This window comes from Megalobrama amblycephala, linkage group LG24, assembly GCF_018812025.1.
Source record: "Megalobrama amblycephala isolate DHTTF-2021 linkage group LG24, ASM1881202v1, whole genome shotgun sequence".
NCBI classification, from domain to species: domain Eukaryota; kingdom Metazoa; phylum Chordata; class Actinopteri; order Cypriniformes; family Xenocyprididae; genus Megalobrama; species Megalobrama amblycephala.
This window is the reverse complement of record NC_063067.1, coordinates 26,327,966-26,351,044: the sequence shown is the minus strand read 5'-3', so window position 1 is coordinate 26,351,044 and position 23,079 is coordinate 26,327,966. Positions and strand designations below refer to the sequence as shown.

Below are 23,079 nucleotides of genomic sequence, written 5' to 3'. Positions count from 1 at the left end.
ATAAGCTATTGCTCGGCAGCTTTGCTGTCACTGTTTTCTTTTACTAACTCATATTTCAAATTTTTTTTTTTTTTTTCACATTTCTGCCAGTTTTTAATATCAGTCGCACAGACACATTATCCCCCAATTAAAAGAATTTGTGCGTCATTTGTAAATGCCTCGTCACCTCCTCCTTTGTCTTTATATTATGTAACTCCACTGCTGAACTGAAGAATTATAATCTGCTTCCACACATCAGTAGATTCATAATGTCTAAGATTGCTAAGGACAGAACTTAATCTCATTGACTGCCTGTTTTTGAAGCTGAATTCATTTTTCACGATTGAATGAATTCTCATACTGAAATGACGATCCAGACAATGCTGATGTAATGTCTCAGTGTTCTTTCAGTTACTGCAGCATTCTGTCAATCACTGAAGAGTGTGGACGTCATGATTAATGAATGCTGATTCCAAAGATACCCAAGAGAAGAGTTGCTTACATGTTGTTAGACTTTGCTAACTTTTAGAATTGTCCTACTTGACTACATAACATTGATATAATCAGATGCAAGACAGAACTACTTTTACCCTTATGACTTTGCAGATGGTGTCTTCTAGTCAGACATTTAACAAGTTGGACTAGTGATTGATGATGGTGAATATATGAAATGACATGTGGCCCCCTTGTTCTCCTGCATGTTTTCGAGTTTACCTATATTACTTGGTGTTTAGTTTCTTGGGTGTTTAGACTATAGATTGTCTTCCGTGTGTAACTGGGGGTGGGTGACATACCCTCAGTTCACTTGTGACTGCATTGGTCAGGGTTGGTGTAACCAAACATTTCTCTGTCTAACATTAAGTCACTTCTTATATACATTGTGCATGATTCTCATAACCTTGGGATGATGGATGTTTTTTTCTGTCGGAATTGTCGCTGCATTACTGCTTTATCTGCTCTGCTGGGAAATCATTAATGCAACGTTTAACATAAATTACAGCTGCTTTCAAAAAAATTCCAAATTGCGTTTTGGTTAGTGTCTTCATGTGGTTGTCTCACTGTGTATGTTTTTCTCTTACAGATTGAGAAGATCATGACTTTGATTGGTGCCGGCATTGACTTCTCTAAAGACCAGGAGTGCCCCACCACAGGTATATGATGCCTTTACCCTTTCAACTTGTCAACTATGTCTATACACTGCTGTCCTGTTTTATTATTCAGCTAAAAGACAAAACGAGTTTCTGACATCTGATGCTCAATGAATTTTATTTAATTTATTGTATTTAATTGAGAGAAGAGACTACTTTTTTCCAGTTACTGCTCATTGTGCCCGAAGTTGGCTAGCGCTTTGGTCTCCTGATGGTAACTGATATGGCTGGGACAATAAATCGATGCATAGTGAATTGAGAAATGATTCTGGATTATTTCTGAGATTTTCCAAATGTGTCGCAATTCTCTCTCGAATCGATTCTCAGCTTAGTTTTTAACAGCAGAAGGCAACAGCCATACTCTGCTTGCTTCCAATTCCTTACACACTCCACTTGAAACCATCTATAGAATAATCATTAATAAAGTTCAAAAAGGTTGAAGCAAATTACAAGGGTGTTTACAGTGGGCTGTATACATTAATCTCGCGTCATAAAAGCATTCTGAGGTCCAAGTACATTTAACCACTTGCACTCAGACTCAACCGAATGCTCGAGCGCTCTTCAGCGCTCTTCTTCATGAGCATTTGAGTGTGCGGTTAAAAACTAGCCTGGAGTGCCATGTTGTTAGGAACTAAGCTCGATTCGATTCGAGAGAGAATCACGATGCATTCGGAAAATCTCAGCATCGATCCACGAATCGCAATACATCGTTTTATTGTCCCAGCTCTAGTAACTGAGCATCAAGTGTCTTTGTGGATTGTATGTTTGAACGAGGATCTGCCTTCGCATCAGCTCCCCTGTGAAATGAGACCTGACTGAGCAGACCAGCACTGAAACATAATAACCTCTTGATGGGCAAGTGGAGGACGAAGGCCAAGTCCAGAAGAGTTACATTAGTGAATAAAGGATATGGGGGTTGGCTGGCCCTTTAAATGGAGAATGAGAAATCCCAGTGCGCCGATGAAGGACGAGGGGACACTTGAGAGTTAAATCAATGGACGCTGAGAGGCTTGACAATTCGGCCTTGGTGATGCATGACCTTGTTCTGTATGGAGGCAGCTTATTGACCTTCCTCTGGAATTAACCAAACTACAGCAATCGAGACCAGAGAGACTGTCACGCTTGCTGTACCACCCGCTCATCTAAGCACGATTTGGCAACTCCTGCAAAAACGGATGGGAAAGCTGCTGTTCTTAAGTTTAAGCCTTGAATAAAGCACCATTCTCACATCAGTTTATCTTCAAGCCTGTAAACACTGTTTCAAGTGGTTTGTGTCTCTGCAAGGGGCCTTTGTGTTCCAACTGGGTTCATTGGCCCATATAAGTACAAAGCCTAGCTAGAGGACCAGTCCTTCCTCTGTCCTTTTGTCACATGGCACTGCCACTGACCTCATTTCCTGTTTCCTGCAGGCATCCTACTTGGACATGATTCTTGGTTTTTAATTTTATTAGTGGTGCTTACTAAAGCCAGCATTTATTACTTGTGCTTATTCTTGACAATACAAATTTGAACAAACCCATAACCAAAGTATTAGACTGATTGATACCTCAAATCAACTTATTGAGTTGGTCTGTTACCTTTCTAAGAAATCAGACGTCAGGTTTTTGGATAAGCATTAAAATGGACAAATAAATCTAGTCATAGTGAGTGGGCTGTTTTGATTTTTGACTAGGCTAGAAAGCCACCCTAAATACCTCTCAGAACAATCGTGGTAAACTTGTACCATTTAGATGGTAACAATGTATTTTTTAACTTGGCAGAACAGAACTTTGACTTGGCCCACCTCTCCTAATACCAGGCCTAATAAAGGCATCTGTCACATCAAGAATACTGTATTTCATTTACAAACTCCTGCAACAGATTTTTTTTTCTATGTAGATAAAGGTGCTAAAATATTAACATGCATGAGTGTCAGGGGAATTAGAAGAAGAACTGCCCTGCAGCTTGGCAATAAACTCAGATCTACACCCTCCAGCCTAGAAGCTCTGCATATGCCTCTGTGCTTGTGCTTTGCTTTCTGTGTAAACATTTGAATCAATGCCTCTAATATTGTTGGCATAGTCAACAATACACTGCCAAAAAAAGGAATGGACTTGGTCAGGTCAGTGGATGGGACAAAGGATTGATGAGTCCTTAGACAATGGACAGCAGGCCCGCAGTTTCTTTTAGGGGAAGAGAGAGCGAGGCAGGGAGGGGAGGAGACAGGGAGAGGGAGGGGAGAGGAGGAGTAAGGGAGAGAAAGGAGGAGACAGAGCAGGAGCGTTGCAGAGCAGAATTGACAGTGTCCGGTTGAACAAGGAGACCGCACCTTCTGTGCCGAAGGGATTACTGCTGCATTTCTTACAGCATCCAGACTCTCCTGCACCACTTGCCCAGCAAAGTGTGTCAAGTTTTAGTGTCATTCTGTGGAGCAAGATGGGGGGTTGACAAACACCCTACTGACCTTGCATTACTAATTCAGCAGCTGCCGCGATGTCTCAAGGAACTAGAGGAATATCTAGATGTCTGCAACATACTCGGAGGATTGACTGATGTGGGAAGTGCACCCACCATCTCTATTTGGACTTTTATAGGACTCTGGGAGACTTTGTTGTGTTGGAAAAGCAAGTCTTGTACTTGTGGTTGGGAGTCTCTGATTAAGTTGTATGACTCAGGCAGATACTAGTTCTCATTGGATTATTGGTTTTCCATTAACTTTTGTTTTCAATTCTTATTTGATTAGACCTACTTCAAGTCTAGGTTTATTGGTGAGGCATATGTTTGGTGCCCTCTTTTCCATGCAACTAAATTTAATCATAGGCATGTATGTTTGTTGTAGAATAAATATGATGTCAAGAGTTTTATTAGAGCAAAGAGTTGCAATAGCTTTTTTTCTATTTGCCTACTAAACACCAGTGCTTGATCTCATGTACCTTTTGATCCTGAGAACCACAGAGTGACTTTGTACAATGCAATTCATGCAATCCTGCCTGACTTTTAAGTACCACTATCATAGAGATTGGATTAGAAGTTCATTTGCATGAGGATGAAGAGCGTAGTATGCACAAGTTAGGAGTTTCCAGGCTTCGGTAGAATCTCATAGCAATTTTTAGTCACTCTTATGAGATCAGGAGATTGTAGCATTTTGAGAGTTATTAGTAAGAGTCACTCTGCATCAGTTCATGGGATTGGTAGATATTGTTTGGACATAATTAGATTTGCACAGACAACACATGTCTGCTTGTGGTCGTTAAAGGTGGGAAGTGTATTTGTGCACCTACCTCCACATGGACACCCCAGGAGGGGAAATACCAACTTTGTTATGAGATGTTTTGCTGATCCTCTGCTGTGCTTTTCCTCATTAAACAGCTCAGTCAATTAGGCTGTGCAAATATGGATCTGCAAGCTCGCATTTTCAGGAACTAGCTTTTCCGGGAGTCTAAGGAAATTGGTTTTATTACAGTGTTGTTTCTAGGGATGCACGTCGTCTTATCTCACTTTTTGGGTTGTGAAATCAAACCTTTGATTCATAGGGTGATTTTTGGACTCAAATGGAAACTTTGATAATTGCTGGTCTCGGCACCCAGTTGTATTCCGTGTGCAAATTTCATAGCAACTTGCTAAAACCTCTGAAATACAAATTGGGAGGTAATGTGGAGTCTAAATCTGTGATCAACCTCAGCGTTGGGCCCATCTTCATCCCGAATTCGGAAACACGAACTTCATTCTTAAAAAGCGTGGTTTGCCCCTGCTGTGGGAGCGACCACACCTCTCAGCCGGGATCCTGTCGCCTCTGCCTTCTTGGTGTTTGTGCTCTCGGCACTGTTGGCCGAGGATGATGTGGCAGTGCCACGTCTCTTCCTCTGAGTGCCGATGCTACCGTCTGAACGGTTTCTCGCTGCTCAAGCGCCTTCCTCTGTCCACAGGTGGGTCCGGGAGACTTCTTGAACAGCCGGTTGGTGATTGGTTGGAGCATATAGGCCTTCCACAGTATGAGAGCAAGCTTCTGCTTAACGGCTTTGATGACCTGCGGTTCATGGTGAGTAACACATGCTTTTCATTTCATGTTTCCTACAATTAAAAGCATCTCACTTTTATTGCTACTGTACCATTAAGACTTCTGTATGTTAATGTACTCTGTTATGATTGTCTAAACTGTTTACATGTGAAAACAACTTTTTAAATTTTTACTTTGCCATTTGAATTTGCCATTGGTGTCTTTCTATGCCATGTCTTTTTTACTGATCAGATTGCCATTAAGAAAATCTTCACATCATTACAAATTGCTTGTCATCAAAGAGCTTGTATATTTGTATGCCAGTTTTGTTATTCTGGTGGTTATGGATCTAGGCTAGTAACTAATGTTACAGAGTAATCACCTTCATGCACACACTCAGAAAAAGAGAGAGTTTTCTTCTTGTACCCTGAATAAATAAGTGTTTATAAGTATGCTGCCGTAGCAGAGTGGACCTGCAGCCAAGCTGACTTCTGTAACAGCAGCAGGACAGTCAGTATTCATTTTAAGCTGGGAGGTCAAATGAACAGTGAGCGTTCTTTGGTTTAACATGATTTGCTAAAGCAAAAATAGGCACTTATTCAAGGTGGATGCCCCGGTCTTTATCCAGGGCTTGAATGATCAATCATTAACAACCTAATTAGGACATTGTTGCGAGATTAGATGCTAAGTGCAATTTCTATTTAGGCAGAGCTCACTCACTTCCGATAACTGCAGACTGTAGACAACAAAAGTTTATAAAACACTAGCCTCTGGAAAATGGGTTTTGACAAGACCAATTAATAAAGAGTGCTTTTTAGTGGTGTTTGCCAAGTCTCAAATTATCATCACCAAGAATGATACCTCAAATCATGCATTGGTAACACTTTATTTTAGGGTCTTTTAACTAGTTGCTTATTACCATGCATATTACTAGAATATTGGCTATTTATTAGTACTTATTAACCATATATTTATGCATTATTCTGCATGACCCTATTCTGCATTCTTAATCCTACCCAATACCTAAACTTAACTAACTTACTAACTATTAATAAGCAGTAAATGAGGAGTTTATTGAGGAAAAAGTTGTAGTTAATAGTTTATATTTGTTCCCTCTACTAAAGTGTTACCCTTTTTCTTTTTTTTAATTGGTGAGCTATTACTTTTCTAAAGCCGGATGAATACTGCACATTTTTTTTAATAGTCCTTAACATTTGTTGCTTGTTAGACTGTATGAACATGATCCCCGCTGTAAGTGTGCCATGTCACACTGTAGGATCTCAATTTTCTTTAATGTCAGACTTCACGACAGTCAAGATGCATGCAAGAAGATTCGTCCAGTGTTTTACATCAAGCCGTGAAGCTTTCGGTGTCTGTGAACTGCATAACATGCGAAATTGAAATGGTGGCTAGGGGACAAAAACAATCTCTAGCATTAATTTTGTTCATGGCTTGTCTTAAAAAGACTTAACAGTACTTTATATGGCAAAAATGGCAATAATATTGGATATCGCAATATTTAGCCACTCAAAATCACTGCAAGGGAAAATCCTTCACCGCAGCACCCCTACTAGAGATTTTGGCCTAGGATATGAGGACTCTTTTAGAATTCACAAAATTAGTCTCAGACATGGCCGAAATTGTAAAAAGTGTACCCGGCTTAATTGACGATAAAAGGAGGGAAGGTGCGAGTTACATCTAGAGACTAAAACGTCATAGATCTTGGGCTTCCAGAACATGCTAGCAACATGTTGGAGATCACACATTTTCTCACACAGTTTCTTCAGAAAGTGTATAAATATAGTTGGAATTGGGTACACTAAAGAAACGCTTCTCTTTTTGTCTGTTGATTCATATGTTTTTGAGGATTCGTGAATAGGGACACGGCCCACAAGTTCTTGTTCTTCACCAGATTGAGAAGGCCATGATGCTGTATGAAAGAACCCTGATTCCTTATAAGGGGCTGTGTTGTTTTTACCATGTGAGGTAATGAGGATTGATGGTGATGCAGTTGAAAGCCTCAGCTGGCCGAGAGAGGCAATGTGCGTGTTGTAAATCAAAGATACAGACGGGCCCCTGGTCACCCTCTGTTCTACGCTGAGAGCCACCTCATTGCAGAAGTAATGAAGGTTTTATGGCCAAGCTGGGCAGCAGTGTGTGTGTGTGTGTGTGTGTGTGTGTGTGTGTGTGTGTGTGTGTTGATGCATTGGGCCATCTCTGCAGCTCCTTCACAACATCATTCTAGGTGTTCTTTTTACGTAGATGGAAAAATGGAGTAAGAGGTTACATTCCATTAAAGGATTAGTCCACTTTTAAATAAAATTTTCCTGATAATTTACTCACCCCCATGTCATCCAAGATGTTCATGTCTTTCTTTCGTCAGTCGAAAAGAAATTAAGGTTTTTGATGAAAACATTCTGGGATTATTCTCCTTATAGTGGACTTCAAAGGCCCCCAGACGGTTGAAGGTCAAAATTACAGTTTCAGTGCAGCTTCAAAGGGCTTTAAACGATACCAGACGAGGAATAAGGGTCTTATCCAGTGAAACGATCGGTCATTTTAGAAAAAAAATACAACTGTATATGCTCTATAAACACAAAATATCGCCTTGCACGTGCTTCCGCTTTCCTCATTCTTCGAAACGCTTAGGCCGTATGTCCTACGCCTTCCCTATTCTACTTACGGAAAAAAACGAAACTGGCGCCGCGTTCGTTCCGTAAGTAAAACAAATCTTAGCAACTCCAAAAGTTTGAACGGTAATATATATGTGTATAAGCAGTTTCAGTTCATTTTATTCAGTTATCCTGCTCATAATGCTGTCAGTGGCGTGGCTTGATGCGGTCACATAATCACATAATACGTTCTTTGGATTTGAGTGTTCAGCACAGCTGAACTCCACAGTAACACAGATACAGGAGGCCAGTCTCTCTGCTGTGTTCAGATTGCCTTGCCTGAATGCCTTTGTGGACTTGTGCTGATTTATATATGCAGGATTAATAAATCTTAGCTGGACCGTACAACTGTACTCTCTTACATACTTAACTCTGAATGTCATACTGGAGAGTAAGAAATGAATTCAGCTTTTGGGTTTGTTTATATGCTGGTCTGTACCTCATCATACTGTAGCCTAGATACATTGAGCTTCAATTTCATTGAAGTTGCAAAAAGGTCATTTTTTTTACACAGCTTTTTGGAAAGACGCAGGCATTTTCACATAACTATTTTAATAGCTCAGCGGGTTTAGCATCTTCAGCTGTCGATGTGTTTAATAGCTGCAGAATGCTTTGAACATCACTGTAATGCTCCTTCTCGTCTTTGTGTCTTTTTTCCACTTTCTCCCCAGTGCTTTTTGGAGATGAAGACTTCATCTTCCTCTGCTCACACTCTGTTTTTCATAGCGGAGTGGAGGATTGACTATCCGTTCTCTCTAAGATAATACTGGTGCAGAAAGCTTGGGCTTTTTTTACATGCATAAACACTTTTTTTTTTTTTTCTTTTGTAGCATTTCCTTTCCCCTCTCTTCTCTTTCATCTTAGCTTACCAGCGTTCTCCTCACAATATTTAAAAAAAGAACAGGGCTCCAGACAGAAACTAAAATGAAAGCAAACAAAAAAAAAAAAAATAATAATATATATATATATATATATATATATATATATATATATATATATATATATATATATATATATATATATATATATATATTCGCGGACAAGCTACGCAATATCGCGTTCATAATCGAAGGTGATTCATCTGCGATTATGAACGCGATATTGCGTAGAAATGCTTATAGTCCGCGAACTACGGCTCTGTATATTAAGTGCCGCTCCATTTGAAAGCAGGTGATGGACATTTACCGCTAATCACAGAACCGGCTTTACTGATGAGACACGCATGACAATCGCATGCGATTAATCGTGCAGCCCTATATATATATATATATATATATATATATATATATATATATATAGGGAAATAATTTAAAATTTAGTTACCAATGACAACAGTCTGGAAAATGTTATGTATTAATGGAGCAGTCAAAAGGATTCTCACAGGTGAGGTAACAGTTTAAATCAAACTGTCACCAGCTACAATATGTTTCCATCCACCTGTTTTTATGCTGAATTTGGGATAGCACATAAAAAAATAACACTGGATGGAAACGTCAAGATGTGCATAAATTCTAAAAATTTGCATAAATATGTATCTTCTCAACTGAGGCGGATACATTTTTATCCGATAAGACAACATGCACATAAAGTACAATAGAATCACATTCACAGAATAAATTCCTCTACGTGCATCAAAAAATTCATGTGACTTCACGCGATGGGGCGGCATGACTGTGCTAACCAGCGGACCTATCTCGTGGAGCAGCATCTGAAATTCTGTTTTGGTTGTTCTGAAATGCCTGACCAAATGTCAAAAGTGGTTTGGAATAATCAGGGTGCGATTTGTAGGGGGGGGTCTTCTGGTCTATGTATCCCTGCCTCTGCTGAATTATTTTTATCCCCGGTGGGGGGGTGCTACTCCACAAACCACCAACAGAGCAAATAAAATACCAAAAATAAAAATATTTTTTAAAACCTCGCCAAGTAAAACACTGCGTTCATATAGAACTGTCTCTTTACGACCACAACAAACAGGACATTTTTCAGACAAGCATTCCAACTTCGCCTCAGCACCAGGTGTAAGTCAAACGAGCACAGAAAAGGTGCAGGTGATGACGAGGGAGCTTCAGTTGAACAACAGTGAATCATGGTCAGATGAGATGTTGTCAGGCTATGTCAGTAAAACTCCAATCAGCCGTTATAACCTACTGTGCTCGTGGCGTGCACTCAAGAATTGCTTGCGCAAATGCGCCGGCGCCGCTGCAAATAGCTTAAATAAAGCACAAAAGAAACTATGGGCATGCTCCGTCATTATTCCGAGGTAAATGAAGTCATGAAATTACCAAACATGCGATTAAAGCTGCCGCAAAACTGCGCATGCATGTATGTATTTGTTGACATGGTTTTAAAGGTCCCCTTCTTCGTGATCCCATGTTTCAAACTTTAGTTAGTGTGTAATGTTGTTGTTAGAGTATTAATAAAATCTGTAAAATTTTAAAGCAAATTTAAATGCCAAGCAAGATTTTTATTTAACAGAAGCCTACATCGAATGGCCAGTTTGGACTACATCCCTCTACTTCCTTCTTTAATGACGTCACTAAAACAGTTTTTTGACTAACCTCCGCCCACAGGAATACACAAGAGTTGCGTTTGTAGAGTGTGTTTGTCATGTCGTCGAAACGCTGTATTTTCACCCGCAGTCCAATCACCGGGTCTGATTCCGGCTCAATTGATAGGGTAAAATTAAAGACTGTTTACAATAACACTGAGCGCGTGCATCTCCATGGGGGAGCGTGATTTCCGCAAGGAGCCCCGCTGTCGAACCAACACAGCCCTACAATCAGAACTCGCTACGTATTTCTGAAGGAGGGACTTCATAGAACAAGGAAGTTCAGCCCGTTTTTATGACAGTGAAACAGCGGTCGAAAGTAAATTATGTGAAAAATACTGTTTTTTTTTTACCGCGAAACATGCGTATGCACACTATAAACACAATCAAAGCCAAAAAACCACGAAAAACGGGACCTTTAAAGCTTTGTTAACTGTTCTTAAAACGTCTAACACATATGAAAGGGAAATCAATTTTCTCGGGGGAGGTAATCGTGTAAACCCTTTCTCCTGTTCTGTCTAACGAAATATGTGCTCCATATGCACTTTTGGACTAAAAGTTTATATGTGTATGCACTGTGATCAAAAATAAATGGGAGCAAACGCGATTGAATGTAGAGGTTTGTGTCTCGTTATTCTATTCAAAAAATCAATAACTACCGATTGATTTTGCATTCCTATCAGAAATTTAATATTATTAGTTTTATTGTATATTGTGGTGCACGTATCGAAGCTATCTAATCTAATACTTCAAATCTCAAGGTTAAATCAGAAGATTTATTGTAAAAATGTTTCTGTAACAGCTTCCAAAACCACCACTGTGGTTTATAATTTATTTTCAAGGGGAAAGAAAAATAAAAAACCTCTTGCCTGCTGAACTGATGCAAGGAATTGTTACCCCGTGTTTGTGTATATGGTGAACACGCATTGGATGATGGGATTTGTAAATGCATTCACATCTCTTCTTTAACTAGTAGGTTTCATGCGTATTGAAGAACTTCTTAAAGTCAGAGCTTGAGTAAAAAACATTCTGTACTAGATAGAGGCGTTTCTGTTTTTGCCAAAGCATGGTGGTTTCCCCATTACCCTCCCTTTCCCAAATAATTCCAAATGCATTTGCATGGAGATGGAGTACAGGAGTAAGGCTCAAAGGTCTCTCTTTCTTTCGGATACCTGGAGTGAGTTCGTTTTACATCTTTCCAGAAGTGCATTACCACCCACATCCTTCTCCTTTCCATCCTGTCATCGTCTCTGCATTCCACTTCTCCATAATTCACCCCAAAGAAGCCAATCCCCTTTGATCATGGCTGAGATATTTGATTAATAATTAAAGTGAGCTTGTCTGCCATGTTTTTAGGTCTTGCATTAAGAAACTGTGTCCAATTTGACTTTAATATGTTGCTATTTTTACTTGTGCTTGAATATTAAAAGGCATGTAAAATTTAAGGAAAATCTGAGGACACCAAGTGGATTTCGTGAGGTGGACTGTGGGAAATGTAATTTGGTGATGTAAGGAGCGATGGGTAAAGGCATAATATTCAGTTAAGCAAGTTAATTGAGTGTGTTTATTACATCCATTAGTTTCCTCAAAGTGCTGGACTCTGCTGTTTATGTCATACCTGTGAGAATGACGTGATTTGTTCAGTGTTATTGGAAGATGGGTGGAGAGGAAGTTTAAATAAATGAGATGAGTCTGCTCATTTCTCAGCCTTTTGAGAATATACAGTATGAACTACACCAGTATTTTTGCATACAAAATGGTTAGCTAATTAGAACAGAGGTCATTCACATACAATGACAGTTTCATTTTAAGAAATAGAGAAAAAGAAAAAAATAGACACCAAAAAACTTCAAAAATATATGTATAAAAGACTGAAATATAGTCCTTTTAGGGCCGAAGGATGTTAGCATTCTCCTTGCCACTGTCCCCATGTGCAGCCATCTTACAAAGTCATCAAGGCACTTACACAAAGGGAGGGTGAGAAGTGGAATTAGCTTTACGTTTGGGGTCAGTGAATGGTACTTCAGAATGACTGGTCACAGAAAAGAGCTGGCATCACGATCAGATATCACCACTAGTAGCAGCTGCGTGTGTGTGTTGTCCTGGTAAACTCTGCGTAATGGGTCATTGAGCTGCTTTCCATGAGGAAAACGGCTTATAAATCATACAGAATGATGTTTTTTGAGAATGTAAAAATGCAAAAAGTTTTCTGTGATGCCGTGTGTTTACTTACAGTTATAGGTTAGGGTAAATAGCATTGTTTTAAATAAAATAAATTCATATTTTTTTATTCAGCAAATATGCATTAAATTGATCAAAAGTGACAGTACATTTATAATGTAATAAAATGTTTGGATTTCAAATAAATGATGTTCTTTTTAACTTTCTATTCAAAGAATCCTGAATTAAATTTAAATGATATTTCACAATTTTTCATTATTTTTGATTAAATAAATGCTGCCTCGGTGATCATAAGACTTCTTTAAAAATCGTAAAAAAAAAAAATTAAAAAAAATGTAGACCCCAAACTTTAAACCTTTGACACAACAGAAGTTTGTTTAAATGGTGTGGTAATCAACACTTTCACAATTTAGTTAATCACAGCAGTTGTAGTTGTAATCTCTTTTTTTAATGAATCATTTGTGCAACCCTAAAATATGGTGCTTTTGTTTCAGTGTTTTTTTTATTATTATTATTTATATAAGCTAGTCTTTAAAGGGTTAGTTCACCCAAAAATGAAAATTGTCATTAATTACTCACCCTCATGTCGTTCCACACCCGTAAGACCTTCGTTGTTCTTCAGAACACAAACTAAGATATTTTTGATGAAATCTGAGAAGTATATGACTTGTCCATAGACAGCAATATAATCAACATTTTCAAGGTCCAGAAAGGTACTAAAGACATTGTTAAAATAGTCCATGTGACTACAGTGGTCCAACCTTAATGTTATGAAGTGACAAGAATACTTTTATGTGTACTTTATTCAACAATCTCCTCTCTTCCCTGTCATTATCCTAATGTAGTTGCCGCAGTTAGCACAGTGAAGGCTTCTGTGTTTGTCCGAATGCCGGCTCAATATTGGCCAAAGCTGATCACGTGAGCAGCACAACGCATGGGTGTGATGCTGACGCAGGAGCCGGCCAATAATGAGTCAGCGTTCTGACGTAGAACCTAGAGGCGCTGGACGTAAATGACGTATGAGAATGACACAGAAGAGAAGATATTGTTGAGTAAAGTCGTTATTTTAGTTTTTTTGAACACAAAAAGTATTCTCGTTGCTTCATAACATTAAGGTTGATCCACTGCAGTCACGTCAACGGTTTTAACAATGTCTTGAGTACCTTTCTGGACCTTATGTTAGGACGAGTTAGAGTTGTGTTAGAAAGTGTTAGGACGAGTCGTATACCAGTAAGAAACGATGGTAACTTTAACCACATTTAACAGTACATTAGCAACATGCTAACGAAACATTTAGAAAGACAGTTTACAAATATCACTAAAAATATCATGTAATCATGGATCATGTCAGTTATTATTGCTCCATCTGCCATTTTTCACTATTGTTCTTGCTTGCTTACCTAGTCTGATGATTCAGCTGTGCACAGATCCAGACGTTAATACTGGCTGCCCTTGTGTAATGCCTTGAACATGGGCTGGCATATGCAAATATTGGGGTCATACATATTAATGATCCCGACTGTTACGTAACAGTTGGTGTTATGTTGAGATTCGCCTGTTTTCCGGAGGTCTTTTAAACAAATGAGATTTATATAAGAAGGAGGAAGCAATGGAGTTTTCCATGTACTGAACTCTTGTTATTCAACTATACCGAGGTAAATTCAATTTTTGATTCTAGGGCACCTTTATGGGTGTGGAATGACATGAGGGTGAGTAATTAATGACAGAATTTTCATTTATGGGTGAACTAACCCTTTGATTTGATGTTAGCTAAATAAATGTGGGATATGTTATAGTGAGTAAAATTTGATATGCCAGTTTGTTTCATGTTGTTTTAAATAACTGGATGCTGGCTAACAAATTTTGTATCAGTACAAATGACTGTATTTAAAATGTGTGATAAAGGTGCAGTAAGCGACTACTGAGAATAATTATGGAACACTGTTGATATCTGAAATCATCCCAAACAAACACACCCCTCCCTTCATTGCTCCGCCCCCAAAATGCACAAACACGCAATGCAAGTGTAGATTTTTTTTTTAGCAGAAGTAAAGCAAAATAAAGTTTCATGAAAAAGAATGCAAAGATGACGAACGTTTGAACTTTGTTGTTAGTCGCCAGAAGCACACTTAAAACCATTGTTACTAAGTGCAACTTAGTTTTCAGGCCTTTCCGCATTGGTCTCTCCAGTGCTGGAATGCTTTTCAAATATTATCTCAAATCCTAAAGCTCTTGCCTGATCATAACCAGTGATATCCTCTGAGTTTTCTCTTTTGTAATGTCTCTCAGCCATCTCTCTTTCTACAGTCTTTCTTCAAATCCCCCTCTTGATCTCTCTCTCTCTCCTCCATCATAAGTGGACATGCCCCCTTACTGCTGATTAGCTACAAGTGTGTTGTGCTGCTCATTCTGATCCACTTTGAACAGCGTTTCTCAGAATTCGCTTACTGCACCTTTTAAGTGACCTTTGCGGAACATGGATTCACATCATGTCACACCTGTTCATTTATGATTGACAGAAGTGCAGGTGCTCAGAACTAGTAAGCATCTAATTGGCGCTTCTAAAAAAAGGCGTCACTTGATTGCTTTTGTGCAAAATGATTACAAATTCCTCTGTAGTCATAAAGCATCTGCATCATTCCTCAAAGTTAATTCAAGTTCGTCTGCATTAAACAGATTTCCACTGAGGGTTTCCACGGCTCCAAAGTGCACAGATTTCTTTTGATTTCTCATACATTGCAGCTGGAATTGAGCTGTTGTCTTGTGGACTTCCCTTATTAGAGGCTGATTTTCTCTTCTGCCGTCATGAGGAATCTCTCCACAACTGGAATCAAAGTTTTATCCTCAGATGTCTTTGTGAAATTGGATGGTTCTAAAAAGCATTACTTTGCAAAGTTTGCAAAGTCTCTGTAGCTGTGAGTCATACAAGCTTTTATTAGTGTTATTTGTGAAAGCAAACATCACTGTTATATACTTGGGGTTTAGGATTTAAATGCAAAGTATACACAATTTTTGCCTTGTCCCACATTGTGGTACAGACATGAACGATAGCTAGAGTCATTGAAAATAATACCTAAAATCATTTTGTAGTTTAGTTTAGTTTGGTTGTGTTGTGTTTGGAGTTTGTTTTGTGGTTTGCTTTTTAGTGTTAGTGTTTTATTGCATTTTTTTGTTTGTTGTTTTTGATTTGTCTTTTTGTTTTATTTGTTTGGTTCTAGTTTTGTTTTGTAGTTTGTGTTTGGCTGCTAGTGTTTTATTGGTTTTGTATTTTTGTTTGGTTTGTTTGTTTGTTTGTTTTTTGTGGTGTTTGGTATGGCTATTTGATTTTTTTTAATTTTAGCAGTAAAATGTTCTTGTTGAAGTGGGGATTGTGACTGAAGGATTGTGTTGTAGTGTGAATATTTGTAAGAATGGACTCTTTCTCAGTCGGTTGAAATGATGAAAAATGCTTCAGAAAAGTGACATTAGTTAGCAAGAGAAAATCTATAGCAGCGTTTGTTTGCTGATGCTACATAGTTTGATATTTAGTTTCCAAATACATTTTGGAGCCACTGAATGTACAACCTCCATTTGTTTCATTGTCAGTTGTCACATCATCCCATTTGTAGAAAAAAATAAACCATCTCTATGTGTTGTACTCAGAGATCTGATTTCGTTCAGTCTATACTGAAGGCTCATAATGAGAGAAGAAGAGTTAAGTGGATTGGAAAGATAGAGAGTGAGAGAGATAAAAAGAGGACGGAGACGGATTGATCCACCTTAACCTTTCTGCATTCAGCTGCTGTTTCTTCACTCTAAATTATTTGGGCAGTTTTACTCAAACCTATTCCCCATGTGCCTCCCTCACTCACTTTATCATAGAATGAGCAGATGAGACTCAAAGTGGTTCAGATCGCTCATGCTGTTTGAGTGGAGTGAATGATGACAGTCAGTGATGTGATTTGTCTGTGTCTATATGGACATATTCATCAGAGCATAAGATGTCTCGTATTTGATCCAGAGCAGATCTGCACCTTCATTGCACAGGACGTTTGTGATGATTACTCACTGCACCATTTTCTTGCACCAGCCAAAATTGTAGTACTTACACCAAGTTTCCATTTTGTCTGTCCACCGATTAGACGTGCCGATATTTGGTAATACGATATATCACGATAATGTTATTAACTATTATTCAGTGGACCTGAGCTAAAACTAACAATGGTCCGCTGTAGCTATTGCTCATTCTTAATCTTAGTTAATGCATTAACTAATGTATTGTAAAGTGTTGTTCTTTATAATTCTTTTGCACTTTAATTTTACTTTATGATTTTTTTTTTTGTATATTGCGTTATTGTATTTAATAACATTCAGAGTTATTTTTGTTATAAGAAAAAGAGTTCTTAAACCTGTTATACTATGACAACACTTTTTTCAATATCGTGATAATACCATATACCGTGATAAAAGCTTCAGCAATTATCGCAACATGAAAATTTGATACCGTCACATGCCTACCACAAATATTCTGTGTGAAGGGACAGAATCGCAGCCAATTAGAACATTTCTGATGTTTAATATACATTTATGAGGAGCAGGATTTTGTACCAATGATATTTTAATGTGGGCTGGTTAGGACAAAAACTCTACACGATTAACAGATGACATATGATAATTTTTCTCTTTATCACTCTGTTATTAGCACACTGTTATGCTTTTGATCTTTGTTTTTTGGTTTCGTTTTTGTTTTGTGTTGTATTAGGGTTTTTTGTGTTTGTTTTGAGGTTTTGTGGTTTGCTTGTTAGTGTTTGATTTGTTTTGTTTGTTTTTAGTTTTTGTGTGTGTTTGGAGATTTGTTTTGTTTTTGTTTTATTTGTTTTTGTTTGTTTGAAGTTTTTTGTATTCCTGGTTTTGTTTTGCTTTTTGTTAGTGTTTTGTTGATTTTGCTTTGTTTGGAGTTTTTTGTTGTTTTGGTTTATTGTTTGCTCTGTGGTTTGTTTTTGATTGTTTGTATTATTGGTTTCTTTTTGTTAGCATTTTATTGGTTTTGTTAGTTTGGAGCTGTTTGTGGCTTGCTTTTTGTTTGTGCTGTATTGGTTTTGTTTTGTGAATGTTTGGTTTTGTGTTTTTTTATGTATGATTTGTTTTGTTTTGCTTTTTGTTAGTTATTTATTGGTTTTGTTTTGTTTGTTTGGAGTTGTTTGTGACTTGCTTTTGTGTCTTTTTTGGTTTTGTTTTGTGTATATTTGGAGTTTTTGTTTTTGGTTTACTGTTTAACTTATTGTTTTTTTGGTTTTTTTGGAGGCTTGCTTTGTGGTTTGTTTTTGGTTGTTTGTATTATTTGGTTTCATTTTGTGTTTTGCTTTTTGTTAGTGTTTTATTGATTTTGTTTTATGTTTAAAGTTTTTGTTTTGTTTTGTCATTTACTTTTTGTGTTTTTGTTCTTTATTTTGTTTGGTTTGGTATTTTTATGGTTTGATTTTGTTGTTGTTTTAGCAGTAAAATTTTCTTGTTGAAGTAGCGATTGTGTTGGACGCTGTAAATTGGTCAGTTCACTGTAAATCACAGTGCACTTCATTGTAGATCTCAAAACACTACCACTCACTTGCTGTAAATTCTTATCATGATCTGTTTGGCATGTTTAACATATTTTAGACAGAGTTTCAACACTATTCAATACAGTGACCCTGCAGGTGCAGAAAGGGTCATGCGCAGTGTTTCCTGCTTAAATGGATTAAGTGTGTATAAAGGGATTGCAAGGCCTGATGAGAAACTCTTCTTTTATCTCTAAAATAAAATCTAATCTGTGTGTGTCTGTGTGTGTGTGTGTGTGTGTGTGTGTCTGTGTGTGTCTGTGTGTGTGTGTGTGTGTGTGTGTGTGTGTGTGTGTGTGTGTGTGTGTGTGTGTGTGTGTGTGTGCACCTCAGCACCTCAGATTGCTCTCTGCGCTGTCTTGCATCGATCGCTCAGATGTTGCTGTGTTAGACGTACTGTGTTTAGAGTATATGGCACTGATCAATAAAGAAACATGAAGCACGTACACACATACAAACAGTGCAAGATGTGTGTCTCTGTCCAACCTGATATATATTGTGTCCTTAATCCATAAAGTGGAGACATTCTGTATGTTTGTTGATGCAAGTAAAGGTGGCTTGGAGATTAAAATAGATGCTGCTGTTCTCTATGGTGCTCTGCAGTACATTGAATTAAACCTTGTGTTTCTTCAGACAAAAGACACATTGACCAAGTGGAGCACTATTGCCCTTCAGTATTGATACAGAGTTGTGCATTTAGGTCTTTTGTTGTGGTGTCGTTTATATTGTATTTTTTTTTATTTCTAATCATCCTTAAAACAAGATCAATTCACATGAGAAGCAAAATAAGATTTATTTTCAGAGGTTTTGTTTATTTTTATTTTTTCTTACATTTTATACATAAACCTCCCTAGCATAAACCTCAATAAATGTTGTTAGATTTCTGCAATATATTAATGCAATACATATATCTCATATTAAGGTTGTTTACTTTTTTATCACATTTTATTAAGATTAAAAAACACTAAGACAGGAAGCTATCTTTTGCAGTATATGTCTAATGGTTGTGTTTGTGTAGGGAAACGATGTAATGGAAGAGCAAGATCTGAGAGAAATTGGCATCACGGATCCGGGACATCGCAGGAAGATCCTCAGTGCTGCACGTTCTTTACCAAAGGTCTGTGTTCATCTAAAATGACTTGTCATAGATTGTGTCGCATGCTAAGTTTGTCTATCATCACTTATGACTTGAGCAGAATTATGTTGTAAGATTTCCATCATTAAAATATTTGTTGTACGTCAGCCAGTAGTTTATCTGCACTGGCTCTAAAGTTCGTTCTCTGTTGGTTTTGCCCTCTGCAGGTGAAAGCGTTAGGCTGTGACGGCAGCACATCCCTCGCGGCATGGCTGGACGTCCTGGGTCTTCAGGAGTACCTGCACAACTTCCTGTCCAGTGGCTATCGCACACTAGAATGTGTGAAGAACCTGTGGGAGCTGGAGATTGTTAATGTGAGGAGAACATCATATATTCAAACATTTACAGTAATCAATATGGGCTGCTTTTTTATTTATTTGTTTTTATATAAATTATCGGTAACACTTTACTGTAAGTTCCATTTGTTAGGATTACTTAATTACATTAACAACATGAAAATAATCAGTTAATGTTGAGTTTAACATTTACATATACATTATTAAAATCAAAAGTTGTATCTTTTAATATTATTTTGTGGACCTGAGCTAACATGAACAATGAGCAGTATTTTTATTAACTATCGTTAACAAAGAGTAATAAATACTGGAACAAATGCATTGCTCATTGTTAATGTTAGTTAATGCATTAGTCAATGTAAAGTAACCTTACTGTAAAGTGTTACCAAAGTATTATTATTTACTGTACATAGTCAATTGGCTTTTCTTAAGGCCTGTTCACAACAAGTAAGATAACTATAATTATAACAATAAAGATACAGTTCTAAAAGTTATTCTAAATGTAAAAGAATAGCAGAGTTCACGCAACAACTGTAACGATAACGACACAGAGAAACAATATCATTGGAATCACTTTCAGAGTTTTTTTTTTTTTTTTTTTCCTCCAGCTGATGAGCGATTAAAAACATTGACAGCCAATCAGAATCCATCCAGCTTTAAGAGCTTGGCATAAGGCTCTTGTTCCATTATTATGCTAGTTGTTATCTTCTGTTGATGTTGTACAAGCAGAATGTGGCAGTTGGTCAGTGTTGTATTTGTCCCACCTCTCCACCACTCTGATTGGACGGCTGGCTAAAATCGCTCAGCGCCTCGTAACACTCCAGCCATTTAAAAAATGTGGTGCTCCAATTGAAAAAATATGCTAGCCTCAGAAAAAAACGCTTTGGTGGTAACACTGCCTTTTGAAGCAGCAGAAGACAAAACTGCAGCACAGGCTTAAACAGAGAGATATATAGTTAATATAGTTATCATTATTGGTGTGAACAGTTCTTTATTAAATTGGGAACATTGGTATTTACGTTGCTTTCTGGAGTTTAATTTTTGTCTTCGTGTGTGTTTTGTGTCTACTTGTAGGTGCTGAAGATCACATTGTTGGGCCACAGGAAAAGGATTATTGCATCGTTAGCTGAACGGCCCTATGAGGAGCCGCCAGTCAAACCACCCCGCCTCTCTCAGATCAGAGTAAGTGCTATAGTACAAAATAACATTAACAAATTATAGAATAGATTTCAGACAAAGTAAATGTAAATACTCTAAGGGACAGAATTACAGTTTAAGTGTGGTCATGCAGTAAAACAAACTATAACACAGCTAATTTTGATCTATAAATGTATTAATATAAATATGTCAGACATTTAAATGGTTTGTTTGGGTTTCATTGTTATTTTGCAGTGTTCTTTTCATATTTTTACAGTAGTTTATTGTCATGATTCATCTTTCATCTGGTCTTCCTTATGGCAAAAAATGGCAATCAAATGGTCATATCTCAACCCAAAATAATAATAAGTAATAATAATAATAAACAATAAATTATAAGAATTATAAGAAAACTTTAAGAATGTATGCACTTTCCTCATTACCATAATCTGAAGGATATTAGATGAATCTTGCAATAAAATTGGTCATATTTCACCCCAAATTTAAAGATTTTTTTTTTAAACAATTATATTTTGCATGAAGAAGCGCATTTTAAGGACCTTTAAATGACCTTTAAGAATTTATGCACTTCCTCTCATTACCATATTTAATTTAATTTAATTTCATTTAAACAATATTTAATTAGAAATAAAGTAACATTTAATTTAACTTAATATTTAAAATACAATATTAAATAATAAATGTAAAGAAAAAAAAAATCTTTGTCCACTAGAAATTTGCAGGAAGTTGTGTTGCTATATAATTTCCTGTGACACACCCAGGTAGAAAACAGTTTGCCTTATTGAGTGGACTGTACTTCTGTCCCTCTGAAATCTGGCATCAGCCCTGATTATAGTCTATAACAAAGTGCAGAATCCTGGAAGCTCGCTCTCTCTCTTTCTCTCTCGAGCTCATTTATGAGGAAGCACATCTTTCTGGTTGGCTGATCGCCCTCATTGAACACTTCTTTTGCAGTGTCAGGATCTCGTGTCCCAGACCTCATCTCCTCTCAGTCACTCAGACTCCTACACACATTCTATGGATCCCCTGTTACCCGCAGTGGATTCTGGGAGGAGAAGAGGACCTGACTCAGAGTATGACGTTGCCACCCGACAAAGGCCCAACGACAGACAACAACCACAAGTGAGTCAAACTCAGCCATTCCTTCTAGTTCTGCTCAGATGATGCACATTTTATCCTAAAAGAGTTCTTCCTCGCTAAAGGAGAGATATGAGGAACGTCAGCGGGAACCTCGTCTGACCTTACGACCCCCGAGTCTGGCGGCTCCGTACACACCGGTCCAGAACTGGCACCACCAGCCTGAGAAGCTCATCTTTGAATCGTGCGGTTACGAGGCCAATGTAATAATCTTTCTATCAGCCCCTCTTTATAAAATCATAGTTCATATAGAGGTGACGGATTATGAAATCATATAAAACCTTGATCGTGTTTAGATAATGCGATTTGACTTTCTCTCTCTCTGTTTTTGTCCTGTCTCTCTCGTACTGCAGTATCTCGGCTCAATGCTCATTAAAGAACTAAGAGGAACGGAGTCAACGCAGGACGCCTGTGCTAAAATGAGGGTAGGTGTTCACAGAGTCTTCGGCCAATGAGAGCTCAAGGTCTCCTGACACTGAGATTATTATTATATTTTGGAACGGGCAGCAAGCAGCACTGTCAGGGAAAAATGCCACCCATGCGAGTCCTCTATAGGACACTAGCACAAAAAAGGACAGCTTCATGATATATACTGTACAGCTAACAAGGTCTGTCCAGAAAGTGGAAAATTTGGCTTCATCACACTGTCCTGTGTGTGTGAGACAGACTGCAGATTTGCACTTTAAGGGCTGTTCTGATATGCAGCCATGTACTTTAGAGTTTAAATGGTTAAATAATCTAGCAGAACTGTTTGCTCAGCCGGTCAGTTCAGAGATGTAGTCAGATTGAGGAGTCTGGTCAGGGTGATGAACTTAATCAAAAGAGCCGGCCGAAGAAAAAAACACATCAAATTTGTTTTCTTTAGTAAGTAAATGATAAAAGAAGGGCATTAAAAGTGTGTCCTTTAAAATATAAGCATTGGCTATTGGTGAATCTTACAATGAAACCGGTCATATTTTACCCCAAACTTAAAAATAAATAAATATAAAATATATTTTGCATGAAGAAAATAAGCACATTTTGCACTTGCATTTTATTATTATTAAATTTTGTTAAAATACTGTCAAGGTGTTTAGTACTATTTTTAATTATTCATAAATATGATTTTTCTGGATTATGTTAGTGAAATTGAGATTTTTACAGCAGTTTTCAAGTTCTTTGACTCAAAGATGTGTGCTGTGCATATATTTTTATTATATTTATTATTAATTTAACCACTAAAATTAGTGTTACCTTGTCTTTATTTGAAAAAATATGATTCCTAGTGTGCACAAAC

The 23,079-nt window shown here is 37.6% G+C and overlaps 1 protein-coding gene across 1 annotated transcript in view; it reads left to right on the top strand.

The window, feature by feature from the left end:
• The window catches only part of LOC125260035 (ankyrin repeat and SAM domain-containing protein 1A-like), a 148,673-nt gene that overhangs the window by 104,603 nt on the left and 20,991 nt on the right, over window positions 1-23,079 (top strand). The window contains 8 exon segments of the mRNA XM_048178154.1: window positions 1,061-1,130; window positions 5,033-5,145; window positions 19,096-19,194; window positions 19,380-19,526; window positions 20,583-20,690; window positions 21,621-21,788; window positions 21,869-22,006; window positions 22,157-22,228. Of these exon segments, the coding sequence (XP_048034111.1) occupies window positions 1,061-1,130; window positions 5,033-5,145; window positions 19,096-19,194; window positions 19,380-19,526; window positions 20,583-20,690; window positions 21,621-21,788; window positions 21,869-22,006; window positions 22,157-22,228 (915 nt within the window).